At 41.1% G+C, this 12,534-nt stretch overlaps 1 protein-coding gene across 9 annotated transcripts in view; it reads left to right on the top strand.

Annotated features, from left to right (window-relative positions):
- nckap1 (NCK-associated protein 1) overlaps nt 1–11,938 on the top strand; it is a 351,428-nt gene extending 339,490 nt beyond the window's left edge. For all 9 annotated transcript variants that reach the window (XM_072477663.1, XM_072477668.1, XM_072477677.1 and 6 more), the window contains 2 exons: nt 10,071–10,160; nt 10,954–11,938. In XM_072477663.1, coding sequence (XP_072333764.1) covers nt 10,071–10,160; nt 10,954–11,070 — 207 coding nt within the window. In that variant the 3' untranslated portion in view covers nt 11,071–11,938. The remainder of the gene's footprint in view (nt 1–10,070; nt 10,161–10,953) is intronic.
- The last annotated feature ends 596 nt before the right edge of the window (nt 11,939–12,534 follow it).

Raw genomic sequence — 12,534 nt, 5'->3', positions numbered from 1 at the left:
TTTTGGGTTGGGGAGGATATTGCTGGAGAAGCAAGTGAGTTACTGCAGTGCACATTTTGGATGGTACACACTCCAACAATTTTGTGGTGACGAGGGAGGGGGTGAATGTTTAGTGTGGTGGATAGGGTACCTAACAGGTGGGATGCTTTGTGCTCGATATTGAGCCTCACTTATTCTGTCAAGTGGAGAATATTCCATCACATGTCTGACTTGTACCTTGTAAATGGTGATTAGGCTTTGAAATCACCCACTGCAGAATAACCAGCTTCTAATCTGCTGTAATTACCACAGGATTTATGTGGCTGGCCAAGTTCATTTCTGGTCAATGGTGATGTCTCAGGATGCTGATGGTGGGGCATTAGGTGGTGGTAATGCCATTGAATATCAAAGGGAGGTGGTTAGATATTCTTTCTTTGTTGGAGATTGCTATTGACTCTAACTTGTGTAGCTGGAATGCTTCTTGCCAATTACCAGCCCAAACCTGAATATTGTATTGGTCTTGTGGCATGAAATTACAAGCTGCTTCATTACCTGAGTAGTTGCAAATGTAATATTGTGAATTGTACATACTGTGCATCCATCAGTGCACAGCCCCACTTCTAGCCTCATGACAGAGGGAACACCAGTGATGCAACAGCTGAGGATGGTTGAGCCCAGAACACAGCCCTGAGGAAAACCTGCAGAGATTTTCCTTATGCACTTTGCTTTCTAGAGACAGTTACCACAGAAATAAGAACAAGTGAAATTTCAACTGCATTAGAAAAGTATATATAGATTTTGTAAATTTCGATGAATTTAAGTGCTCCACTTCTGCAGGCAAAATATCTAGTTTCAAAAGTAACACAATGTCATGATGAGAATACTACTTCAGATTTAACTTGTTAACTTAAATGGCAGAACAATAATGGTTAAAGGGTTAGTGGCTGCATAGATACAGAACTGCCTGAGAGACAAAAAACAGACAAGTATTTAAGAGGTTTTCCCCAGGAGTCGGTGTAGGGAATACAGCTTTTCAATACATTCATGATATGGACCCGGTTTACAGGGCTTAATTTCAAAGTTTGACAATGAAACTAATATGAGAAATGTAATAAACAGTGAGGGGGATAGTAACAGGCTTAAGAAGGACATGAAATTTTACAGAAAAGTGTGAATTGATTAATTTTGGTCGGACAAATTGGGAGAAACAATATAAATAGCACACATTTAAACATTTGCAGGAATGGAGAGTGTACAAACATGTCTTTGAAGGAGACCGTTCAAGTTGAGAAGGCTGTTAGAAAGGCACACGGGATCCTTGGATTCCCAAAGGAAGGAAGTTATACCATACCAGCTGGAGTATTGTCCTGGTCTGGACATAACACTTTAGGGAGAATGAAAATGTTCGTAGAAAGGGTGTAGAGATTGACTAGAATGATTGCCAGGGTGAGGGATTTCTGTGGTGAGGCTATAAAAGCTGGTAATCTTGTGAGTGCAAAGAAAGTTAAAGAGATATTTGATACTGTTCTCTACATCTTCTCTACAGTTGCTTCACCCTCTGTCTATGTATTTACATTGTGTATTTATCATATGTTCTATGTTTTCATGTATGGAGTGATCTGCCTGGACTGTACACAGAACAATACTTTTCACTGTACCTTGGTACACGTGACTAATCTAAATCTACATGTGACAAATCTAAATCTAATCAAAATGATTAAGTGTTTTGATAGAGTAATTAATGAGAAACTATTTCCAGTGGCAGACGGGTGAATAACCAGAGAACACCGATTTAAGATAATGGGAAAATAATCATGAGAGGGAGAAATATCTACACAGCAAGTGATGACCTGGGCACTGCTTGAGAGAGTGGTGAAGACCACTTCACTGATGGCTTTCAAAAAGGAATTGAATGCATAGCTTCACAGCACCAGGGTCCCAGGTTTGATTCCCAGCTTGGGTCACTGTCTGTGCGGAGTCTGCACTTTCTCACCGTGTCTGCGTGGATTTCCTCCGCGTGCTCCGATTTCCTCCCACAGTCCCGAAAGATATGCTGTTAGGTAATTTGGACATTCTGAATTCTAACTCTGTGTACCCGTACTGGCGCCTGAATGTGGCGACTAGGGGCTTTTCACGGTGGATTAATTGCAGTGGTAATGTAAACCTACTTGTGACAATAAAGATTATTTTCAAGGGGGAACTTTCCAAGTTTATGGGGAAAGAGCTGTAGTTAGATAGTTGTTTCAAAGGGTCGGTGCAGGCATGATGAGCCAAATGGCACCCTCCTGACTTGTAATTCTGTGATGAACCTTTGGCTAAAGAACTGGCCTTCTGGGAATGATTTTCAATCTGAGTCAAAGGTATGAAAGTTCAAATTTATGATTTCATGATGGTTTGCAGACTGTTCATACAAAAAAAGATGAAAAGTTGGAATACAGGTTGAAACAAAATATAAAGCTTTGTTCGTGTTGCGGCCATTCAGAAAAAAGCTCACTGACAAAGCCACTTTACAAATTTGCAATTATTCCACATTGTTTCTTTTGAGATTTTTTAACTATGTGCTTCCTCCAAAATATATGATGTGGAGATGCCGGCGTTGGACTGGGGTGAGCACAGTACAAAGTCTTACAACACCAGGTTAAAGTCCAACAGGTTTGTTTCGATGTCACTAGCTTTCGGAGCGCTGCTCCTTCCTCAGGTGAATGCAGAGGTCTGTTCCAGAAACACATATATAGACAAATTCAAAGATGCCAGACAATGCTCGGAATGTGAGCATTAGCAGGTGATTAAATCTTTACAGATCCAGAGATGGGGTAACCCCAGGTTAAAGAGGTGTGAATTGTATCAAGCCAGGACAGTTGGTAGGATTTTGCAGGCCAGATGGTGGGGGATGAATGTAATGCGACATGAATCCCAGGTCCCGGTTGAGGCCGCACTCGTGTGCGGAACTTGGCTATAAGTTTCTGCTCGGTGATTCTGCGTTGTCGCGGGTCCTGAAGGCCGCCTTGGAGAATGCTTACCCGGAGATCAGAGGCTGAATGCCCTTGACTGCTGAAGTGTTCCCCGACTGGAAGGGAACATTCCTGCCTGGTGATTGTTGCGCGATGTCCGTTCATTCGTTGTCGCAGCGTCTGCATGGTCTCGCCAATGTACCACGCTTCGGGACATCCTTTCCTGCAGCGTATGAGGTAGACAACGTTGGCCGAGTCGCACGAGTATGTACCGCGTACCTGGTGGGTGGTGTTCTCACGTGTAATAGTGGTATCCATGTCGATGATCTGGCACGTCTTGCAGAGATTGCCATGACAGGGTTGTGTGGTGTCGTGGTCACTGTTCTGAAGACTGGGTAGTTTGCTGCAAACAATGGTTCGTTTGAGGCTGCGCGGTTGTTTGAAGGCAAGTAGTGGGGGTGTGGGGATGACCTTGGCAAGATGTTCATCGTCATCATTGACGCGTTGAAGGCTGTGAAGAAGATGACGTAGTTTCTCCGCTCCGGGGAAGTACTGGACGACGAAGGGTATTCTGTCGGTTGTGTCCCATGTTTGTCTTCTGAGGAGGTTGGTCCGGTTTTTCGCTGTGGCGCTTTGGAACTGTCGATCGATGAGTCGAGTGCCATATCCCGTTCGTAAGAGGGCATCTTTCAACGTCTGTAGATGTCTGTTACGCTCCTCCTCGTCTGAGCAGATCCTATGTATACGGAGTGCTTGTCCATAGGGGATGGCTTCTTTAATGTGTTTAGGGTGGAAGCTGGAGAAGTGGAGCATCATGAGGTTATCCGTGGGTTTGCGGTAAAGCGAAGTGCTGAGGTGACCGTCCTTGATGGAGACGAGTGTGTCCAAGAATGCAACTGATTTTGGAGAGTAGTCCATGGTGAGTCTGATGGTTGGATGGAACTTATTAATGTCATCGTGTAGTCGTTTCGGTGATTCTTCGCCGTGGGTCCAAAGGAAAAAAATGTCATCGATGTATCTGGTGTATAACGTCGGTTGAAGGTCCTGTGCGGTGAGTAGGTCCTGTTCAAACTTGTGCATGAAGATGTTGGCGTATTGGGGTGCGAATTTGGTCCCCATGGCTGTTCCGTGCGTCTGGATGAAGAACTTGTTGTCGAAGGTGAAGACGTTGTGATCCAGAATGAAGCAGATGAGTTGCAGAATTGCATCTGGAGATTGGCAGTTGTCGGTGTTGAGTACTGAGGCTGTTGCAGCAATGCCGTCGTCATGGGGGATGCTGGTGTAGAGTGCCGAGACGTCCATTGTGACGAGGAATGTTCCTGGTTCAACTGGTCCATGGGTGCTGAGTTTCTGTAGGAAGTCCGTCGTGTCGCGACAGAAGCTGGGTGTACCTTGTACAATGGGTTTCAAGATGCCCTCGATGTAGCCAGAGAGGTTCTCACACAGGGTCCCATTGCCTGAAACGATAGGGCGGCCTGGTGTGTTGGCCTTATGTATTTTCGGGAGGCAGTAGAGATCTCCAATGTGGGGAGTACGTGGGATGAAAGCACGTAGGGTGCTCTGAAGATCTGGATCTGCTTCCACCCTAAACACATTAAAGAAGCCATCCCCTATGGACAAGCACTCCGTATACACAGGATCTGCTCAGACGAGGAGGAGCGTAACAGACATCTACAGACGTTGAAAGATGCCCTCGTACGAACGGGATATGGCACTCGACTCATCGATCGACAGTTCCAACGCGCCACAGCGAAAAACCGGACCGACCTCCTCAGAAGACAAACATGGGACACATCCGACAGAATACCCTTCGTCGTCCAGTACTTCCCCGGAGCGGAGAAACTACGTCATCTTCTTCACAGCCTTCAACACGTCATTGATGACGATGAACATCTTGCTAAGGTCATCCCCACACCCCCACTACTTGCCTTCAAACAACCGCGCAACCTCAAACGAACCATTGTTTGCAGCAAACTACCCAGTTTTCAGAACAGTGACCACGACACCACACAACCCTGTCATGGCAATCTCTGCAAGACGTGCCAGATCATCGACATGGATACCACCATTACACGTGAGAACACCACCCACCAGGTACGCGGTACATACTCGTGCGACTCGGCCAACGTTGTCTACCTCATACGCTGCAGGAAAGGATGTCCCGAAGCGTGGTACATTGGCGAGACCATGCAGACGCTGCGACAACGAATGAACGGACATCGCGCAACAATCACCAGGCAGGAATGTTCCCTTCCAGTCGGGGAACACTTCAGCAGTCAAGGGCATTCAGCCTCTGATCTCCGGGTAAGCGTCCTCCAAGGCGGCCTTCAGGACCCGCGACAACGCAGAATCGCCGAGCAGAAGCTTATAGCCAAGTTCCGCACACATGAGTGCGGCCTCAACCGGGACCTGGGATTCATGTCGCATTACATTCATCCCCCACCATCTGGCCTGTGAAATCCTACCAACTGTCCTGGCTTGACACAATTCACACCTCTTTAACCTGGGGTTACCCCATCTCTGGATCTGTAAAGATTTAATCACCTGCTAATGCTCACATTCCGAGCATTGTCTGGCATCTTTGAATTTGTCTATATATGTGTTTCTGGAACAGACCCCTGCATTCACCTGAGGAAGGAGCAGCACTCCGAAAGCTAGTGACATCGAAACAAACCTGTTGGACTTTAACCTGGTGTTGTAAGACTTCGTACTGTCCAAAATATATGCAAGAGTTCTCCAAGTAAGACAGACCAATAAATTATTTACCTGGAAAATAAAATTTGAATTTGTAAATTAGGTCGGAAGGAAGTAAAATTAAAGCTTTTACAAGTGGGACATAAACTGGGAATCTAGCAATAAATGGGATGATGGGGTGAGCAGAATTAAGAGATACAGTTTGAAAATGTTATCATAGAATTTACAGTGCAGAAGGAGGCCATTCGGCCCATCGAGTCTGCACCGGCTCTTGGAAAGAGCACCCTACCCAAGGTCAACACCTCCACTCTATCCCCATAACCCTATAACCCCACCCAACAGTAAGGGTAATTTTGGACACTAAGGGCAATTTATCATGGCCAATCCACCTCCCCTGCACATCTTTGGACTGTTATTGTAGACATTTGATGTAATTTAAGTGTCAGAGTAACAAAATTCCTTCTGACATTGAGTAACTTTGCTGTACTATTGATTATATTTAATAAAGTAGTGTTGTAACTAAACATGGCAAGCTGAGGGCAGCACGGTGGCGCAGTGGTTAGCACAGCATCCTCACGGCACCGAGGTCCCAGGTTTGATCCCAGCTCTGGGTCACTTTCCATGTGGAGTTTGCACATTCTCCCCGTGTTTGGGTGGGCTCCGCCTCCACAACCCAAAAGATGTGCAGGGTCGGTGGATTGGCCATGCTAAATTGTCCCTTAATTGGAAAAAAATGAATTGGGTACTCTAAATTTATTTTTTAAAAGCATGGCAAGCTATTCAGGCCCAGAGAAACAAGGATTTCCTTTGAGCTGACCATGTGAGGATACAGAAAAAAATCATTAAACTCATTGAGAATAAGAGATGCGCAAAATATGGCAAAAATTATTTCCGAAACCATATTTTTTTTTTTGGAAAATATTAGATTTTGGGAGGAAAACATTGTTGCGTGGTAGTATTATCTTTGAATACTTCTCGCATTCCTGCATGATCAAAAGAGTTGATTTTATGAATTTGCACTCTGAACACAAGGCTTTGTGCACCAGAATTGCACATCAGGAATTCAGGCACGGTGCATACTCCACAGGATTTTCTGCCCAATAAAATTAATGGGCAATGTTGCGGGTTTGGTTGACCTCTGTGCCCAATTCTTCGTATGAACGCTAGGCATGCAAAGCTCCAGACTGGGAATTCACATTTTTGAAATTATCCTGAAATATTTGAAAGAAATTCCACTACCCACACGTCCAAGAATTCCTTGGAGATACTTGCGACTAAGGGATAAAACATTTCCATCATTCCTTTCAAAGATTATTTTTGTTGCCTTTTTCATGACTGAGCAGTCATGAAATGTATATGCTGTGAACTTGGAATAGGTCAATCAGTCCTTCAACCTCTTCCACCTTTCAACTGGCTCATGGCTGATGTGTGCCTCGTTTTGTTTTAGCCATCTTTGCTCTTTGATATCTTTATTTAACAAAAACTATCCATCTCAATTTTTTTTTAATGCTGTTGACCTGGCTTTTTTGGGGTAAGAATTCAGGATTTTCACTACACTTTGTTTGAAAAGAAAGTGCTTTCTGTTACAGTCTGATAAATTCCAGTAACTTCCACAAAAATTGAATGAAACTGGCAGATCTGTAGCTGTCTGTCCCTCCCTTAATTGCAAATTTCCATCCAAAGGCACAAATTCAAATCTAGAGAGCTTTGGAAAATTATGACTAATACTTCGAATAACATACGCATCAATTTATTAATTCTTTATGGGTGGAAAGTATTAGCCCCTGGAATTTGTGCAGCTCAAATCCTTTGGTTGTCCCTGCCTTTTTTCACTTATTAAATCTGCTAAGTTCTTCCACTTTGAAAACTGATATGAAATATTTTATTTAGAAGTCCACCGTTTCAATATTGTCCATTATAGAGTTGCTTGACTTTAATGGACCCCCATTCCCCTTCATTATTTCTCTCAACTTGTTAGACTTGCAATTTTTTCCCCTTTTTATACTGGTTATTTTCTTTATCTCATTTTTTAGCTCCCCTAATCTGCTGGATCTCCACTTTTCCTTGCATATCATTTTTTGACTGTGGTTGCTAAACTATACAAGTGGAACCGTTGCATTTTTGTGAATATGAATTGGTTTAGTATTATGCTGGATATTTTCTTGAATACATTCCACTGCTGAAGATTTAGTCATTAACGGTTCCACCCAGTTCACTGTGGTCAAACCATTTTCTCAAGCTTCTGAAATTTGCCTTACTTAAATTTAAAACCTTGATTTGTGATTCCTCTCTCTCTCTCTCTCTCTCTGTTGAAGCTAATATCAAATATGTGCGCTGCCAACATTTGGTGGTAACGCCAGTGTGGGGTGGGGTATGGTTGGTGGGGAACAAAAGCAACAGTAGCTGAGAACAGCTGAGCAGAAGGATTAATCTGGGCTGGAAAGATTGTTTCCATGAGGAGGAGCATGATGGAAGGGCTGGGGATGATAAGAGCAGGATGGGAATGGCATGGGTGGGCTGGAAGGTTTGGGATCTGATTGGCATGGGATTGGGATGGCATTTGAGGAAGGGGTGACATGGAATGTTTGGATGAGGTGCAAACTAGATTGTGTGCCAAAATGATGGGGAAAATTATTTGACACAACTAATTATTGAAAGTTATTCTATGTACCAAGATTGAAAAATCATTAGATTTGAATGAAACTGTTTGGAAAATCTATCTCGCAAATTAAAAGAACATATCGGCATTGATTCTGTAGATAAGCAAAATGATAACCGTCTATACTCTCTAGAGTTTCCAAACAGTTCAAGTCCAATGGGCATGCCACCATGCAAAATTTGACAACTCTAGGAAGGAGCTGTTTTAATGCGACAAAATTTGAATCCATATAAGGACTTTGTCATGGAACAAAATCGGTGGTTATGGAGATGTTTTCTTCAAAGCTGCAATTATGACACTGATTTCAAAGAAATAATGTTTATTCTTTGAAAAATGTTGAGCCCATGAAATGTAAATCTACATTTTCAACTCTGGAGAAAACAGTTCCCAATTAAACTTTCATGGTCTTTGACTATAAATCATGAGGCTAATTCGGATTATTCATAGGCTTGTTTTTACACATGGGCAGCTTTATGTAGCTTTTTCCAGTATGAGATGTTTTGACTCAATTAGTCTTTGATGTGTTATGACCAGATTAGAAATGGTTAACGGATTCTATATCCCAATCTTGTGTTTTAATTGAAAAGAAATGTGATATGGTCAATTCCATATCTGTCTATATCTTGGTGTAAGAATTAAGCCAGTCAAATTCCTTGAGTTAACAAATAAGGAATTAATTTTGTTACGACACCCTGGGCTAGGGTGTGGTCATTTCTAGCGACCCCCCCCTTGACCTAGGAGTCCCAACACAATTGAATTAACTAATAATTCTTAGAAAAATACCCAAAGTCTTTGGGCCTTGGCTGCCCAATGATTACAGTCACCAGGTTTGTAAATGTAAACACTTTTCATTTATGACAAGAACTGTAATGAAATATGTAGCAGTTACAACTGGTTAACTATTACCTAATCCCCCACTTTAACTTACCCTCCTATATATATATAACACACAGGAAGAGAGGGGTGAAAATAATAAGTACACTGAATCTTTCTTTCAGATGGTTGTTTCTTGTACACTTTCCTTCAAATCAGGTTTTCAGGTCAAAATTTCAGCTTTCCAGTCTGTAATGGTTTTTACTGTAGATTCATTCACATCTCTGCAGTTTCAGAAATACTTTTCTGGAGAAAACACGAGAGAGAACAGGTCCTTGAGTGTCCAGAGACCCGATTCTACTTTCCTTGGGCCTTGGAAATCATCCCACTCGGGCAGGATCCAATCACCACCTGTTGCCAGGCAAAATACAGCCTTTTGGCCAATTGATTGGCCACAAGCCAACCAATCGAACCAAGTCCCTCCCACCCCATCTCTTAGGTGCCATAAAGTCTGAGTTCTGTTGTCCAAAGCTAGTACCACATACTATGTTGCAACTTTCTGAATTCCTCATTCTCTCTGCTGCTTGACTTAAAGATACATGTCCATTAAACATCCATGGATCAAAATGATAACAACCAAAAAAAGGGGAAATAAGTGAATCAACAGGCAGGACCTTTACAATTTTATTATTAAAACTCATTCTGGTAATGATACAAAATGTTAAAAATGTACAGATATGTCCAACTTCAAGGAGCAGCCAGCATTTCTCACCTTGATAATGTTGGCACGAAAGTATGTATTTTTCCTCTGATTAGCATCCATCAGAATTGTTCCAACACGAATCGGTAGATAATCTTTATTAGTGTTACAAGTAGGCTTACATTAACGCTGCAAAGAGGTTACTGTGAAGATTTGGATCTATGTTTGAAAAACAGCACTACTAGTGTACTTAATTGCAAATGTTTCTCTCCAGCTTGCCTCTTCAAGTTTGCTAAAAATTGGACAAGAGACTGACAAAACTACTACCAGAAACAGAGAATCTGTTTATTTACTGCTTGACATGGTGAGTATGAAGGTAAAATGTCAGCAGGTATTTATGTTATGCAGTCAAGTTAAAACCAACAAAATGTCACAAAATCCTTGAAACTAGAATACAGGGAAGACATTGAGTCTATGCCTCATTCAGCTGGATTTATCTGAGTGGAGAGAGCTCTTTTTAAAAAAATATTTTACTATCTAAATTTACCAATAGAAGACCTTTTGTCGCCTCATCAAATTCCAATGACCTTGTACTATAGAGGTTCATTGGCATAATGTGAACAACTCTGCAATGGCCTTATTTCCCATTGCCAAATAGTTGCAGAATATATCATGGTTGATTGTAATGATGGTCCTGTTCAAATTGTACAATAATTCAGTGTGGGTTTTTTTTGTTAACCTACAAGTTCTTTTATTCTTGGTTCTGCAGAAACAGTAGCCAACAACTCGAAGTGTCACAAATGTATTTAAGGAGTCAAGCAACTTCAGATAACCAGGACAATTGCTTGCACTCAGCAATGATGTTTTATGTCATGAGCTCATCTGTAAACATCCAGCTTGTCTGTCTTTGAAAAATTACCCACGCTGTTTGTTTTAACTTTGAACTTACAAACACTTTGTCCTTAAAAGATTGTGCAGTGTAATATTTATGGTGCTTTTGCTGAGCTGCCAACACTAGTTTTGTTGAGGCTTTTTGTGGTTTGTTTGCACCACTGTATATGCGTAGCAACAGTCTGACCTACTTTAGTCACTAAAAACAGATTGAAATGCGACATTGTATGAAATCATTGCTGACATGTGGTTGGAATTTTCCTCAGATTGTACAAGAATCTCCTTTCCTGACAATGGACCTACTGGAATCTTGCTTTCCTTACGTCCTCCTGCGAAATGCTTACCATGCTGTCTACAAGCAAAGTGTCACATCTTCTGCTTAAATTGGAATTTAATGGAGGCAGGATCCAATTAACTAAATGTTCTGCAGTGCTGGTTTACAAGCTAACAACTGTAGAATTGTTTCACTTTATAGTCTAAAAATCATGAAACTGAATCATTTTTCATGAACATACATTGTAGACCAGTGGTTTCTATTACGTTATTGATATGCTTGACTGGTTTGCTGAATAGTGACAAAGCTGAATGGTTTTACTTTAAATAGCAGCTACATTTGTTATAATTACATTACAATGTTGATTAAATTTTAAAAATCAATTGTGCACAAGAAACAGCTGTTTTGAAACCATCTTCCTTGAAGCTGTATTAAGATGCAGAGGAAAATTCATCTAATTATTATTTGAAGATGATGTTCTTGGTTCCTTCTGTGTATAAATTATTTCAGATAAGGCTAGAAAAGATTTGTACCTGTCATTCTTATTTGACAGTAAATGGGATGGATGGGTTATTATTTGCATTTATGTGGATTTATTATGATAATTCTGGATCTTTTAATTTTAAATAATTGCTATATTAGTTACTCTGAAATACATGATGTAATATCTACAAATTCTATAGGAATGCTGAAACCTCCGAAAACAATTCTAGCAATCCACTGCACATTACCCAATGAACAACAGAAGTGATGTTTGTATAAAGCATAGTATAATTTTTTTTATAAAACTAACTTCAGTGGAGAGCTTGTTGAAATTCACACTACCATTGTACCCTGTTCTATGGTATGACTATGAATATTTATCACATATTGATAAAATGGCAGTCCCTAATCTCTTTTATATGTTTTACATTTTTCAAGTTTTAGTGTATCTTCCATAACAAACAATAAAACACCAGGTTACTTCACATTCACAACAGCGAATGCTCATTTGTTTAAATGCAATTCCTATTTGATTTGCTACTGAGACTGTTGCATACAAGTAAATGCTTAATTGATGTTTTCCTTTAGCTGACCTGATATGTAGATGCGCACATTTAGAGTTTGGTACAATGCCAGTTGAATTTTAGAATACTGGTGTAAAATTTGTGAAACTAAGATTCGTCTCACTGAATCCACAAGGCTGAACTTATCCTTGGTTTTAGGTTTAAATGTATATAACATACCCTGAAGTTACTCAAATGGAGTAACTTTAACATCCTAAAGTTCAGGAGTACTCAACTGGTCTAAATTTACCATCCTCTTCACATTGAAGGCGTATAAGCAGCTTAGTTCAGCAGTATTCATGGCCAAGAGCTTTTAATTTGGGTGCCGTTGGCGATCCGCACAAAAATTGCAGTAAATGTTTGCTAACTTTAAGCAATTTCTTTCCTCTAATTTGTACTGAAAAGCTAGTCGTGTTACTAGTGACCGTATAACAATTGGCGATTATCATAAAAAGCCATCTGGTTCACTAATATCCTTAAGTAAGGAAATTTGCTGTCTTTACCTGGTCTGACCTATATGTAACTCC

The sequence above is a fragment of the Scyliorhinus torazame genome, chromosome 2, assembly GCF_047496885.1.
Source record: "Scyliorhinus torazame isolate Kashiwa2021f chromosome 2, sScyTor2.1, whole genome shotgun sequence".
Taxonomy (NCBI): domain Eukaryota; kingdom Metazoa; phylum Chordata; class Chondrichthyes; order Carcharhiniformes; family Scyliorhinidae; genus Scyliorhinus; species Scyliorhinus torazame.
The sequence above is the reverse complement of the archived record's forward strand: the minus strand, read 5'-3'. Positions and strand labels throughout refer to the sequence as shown.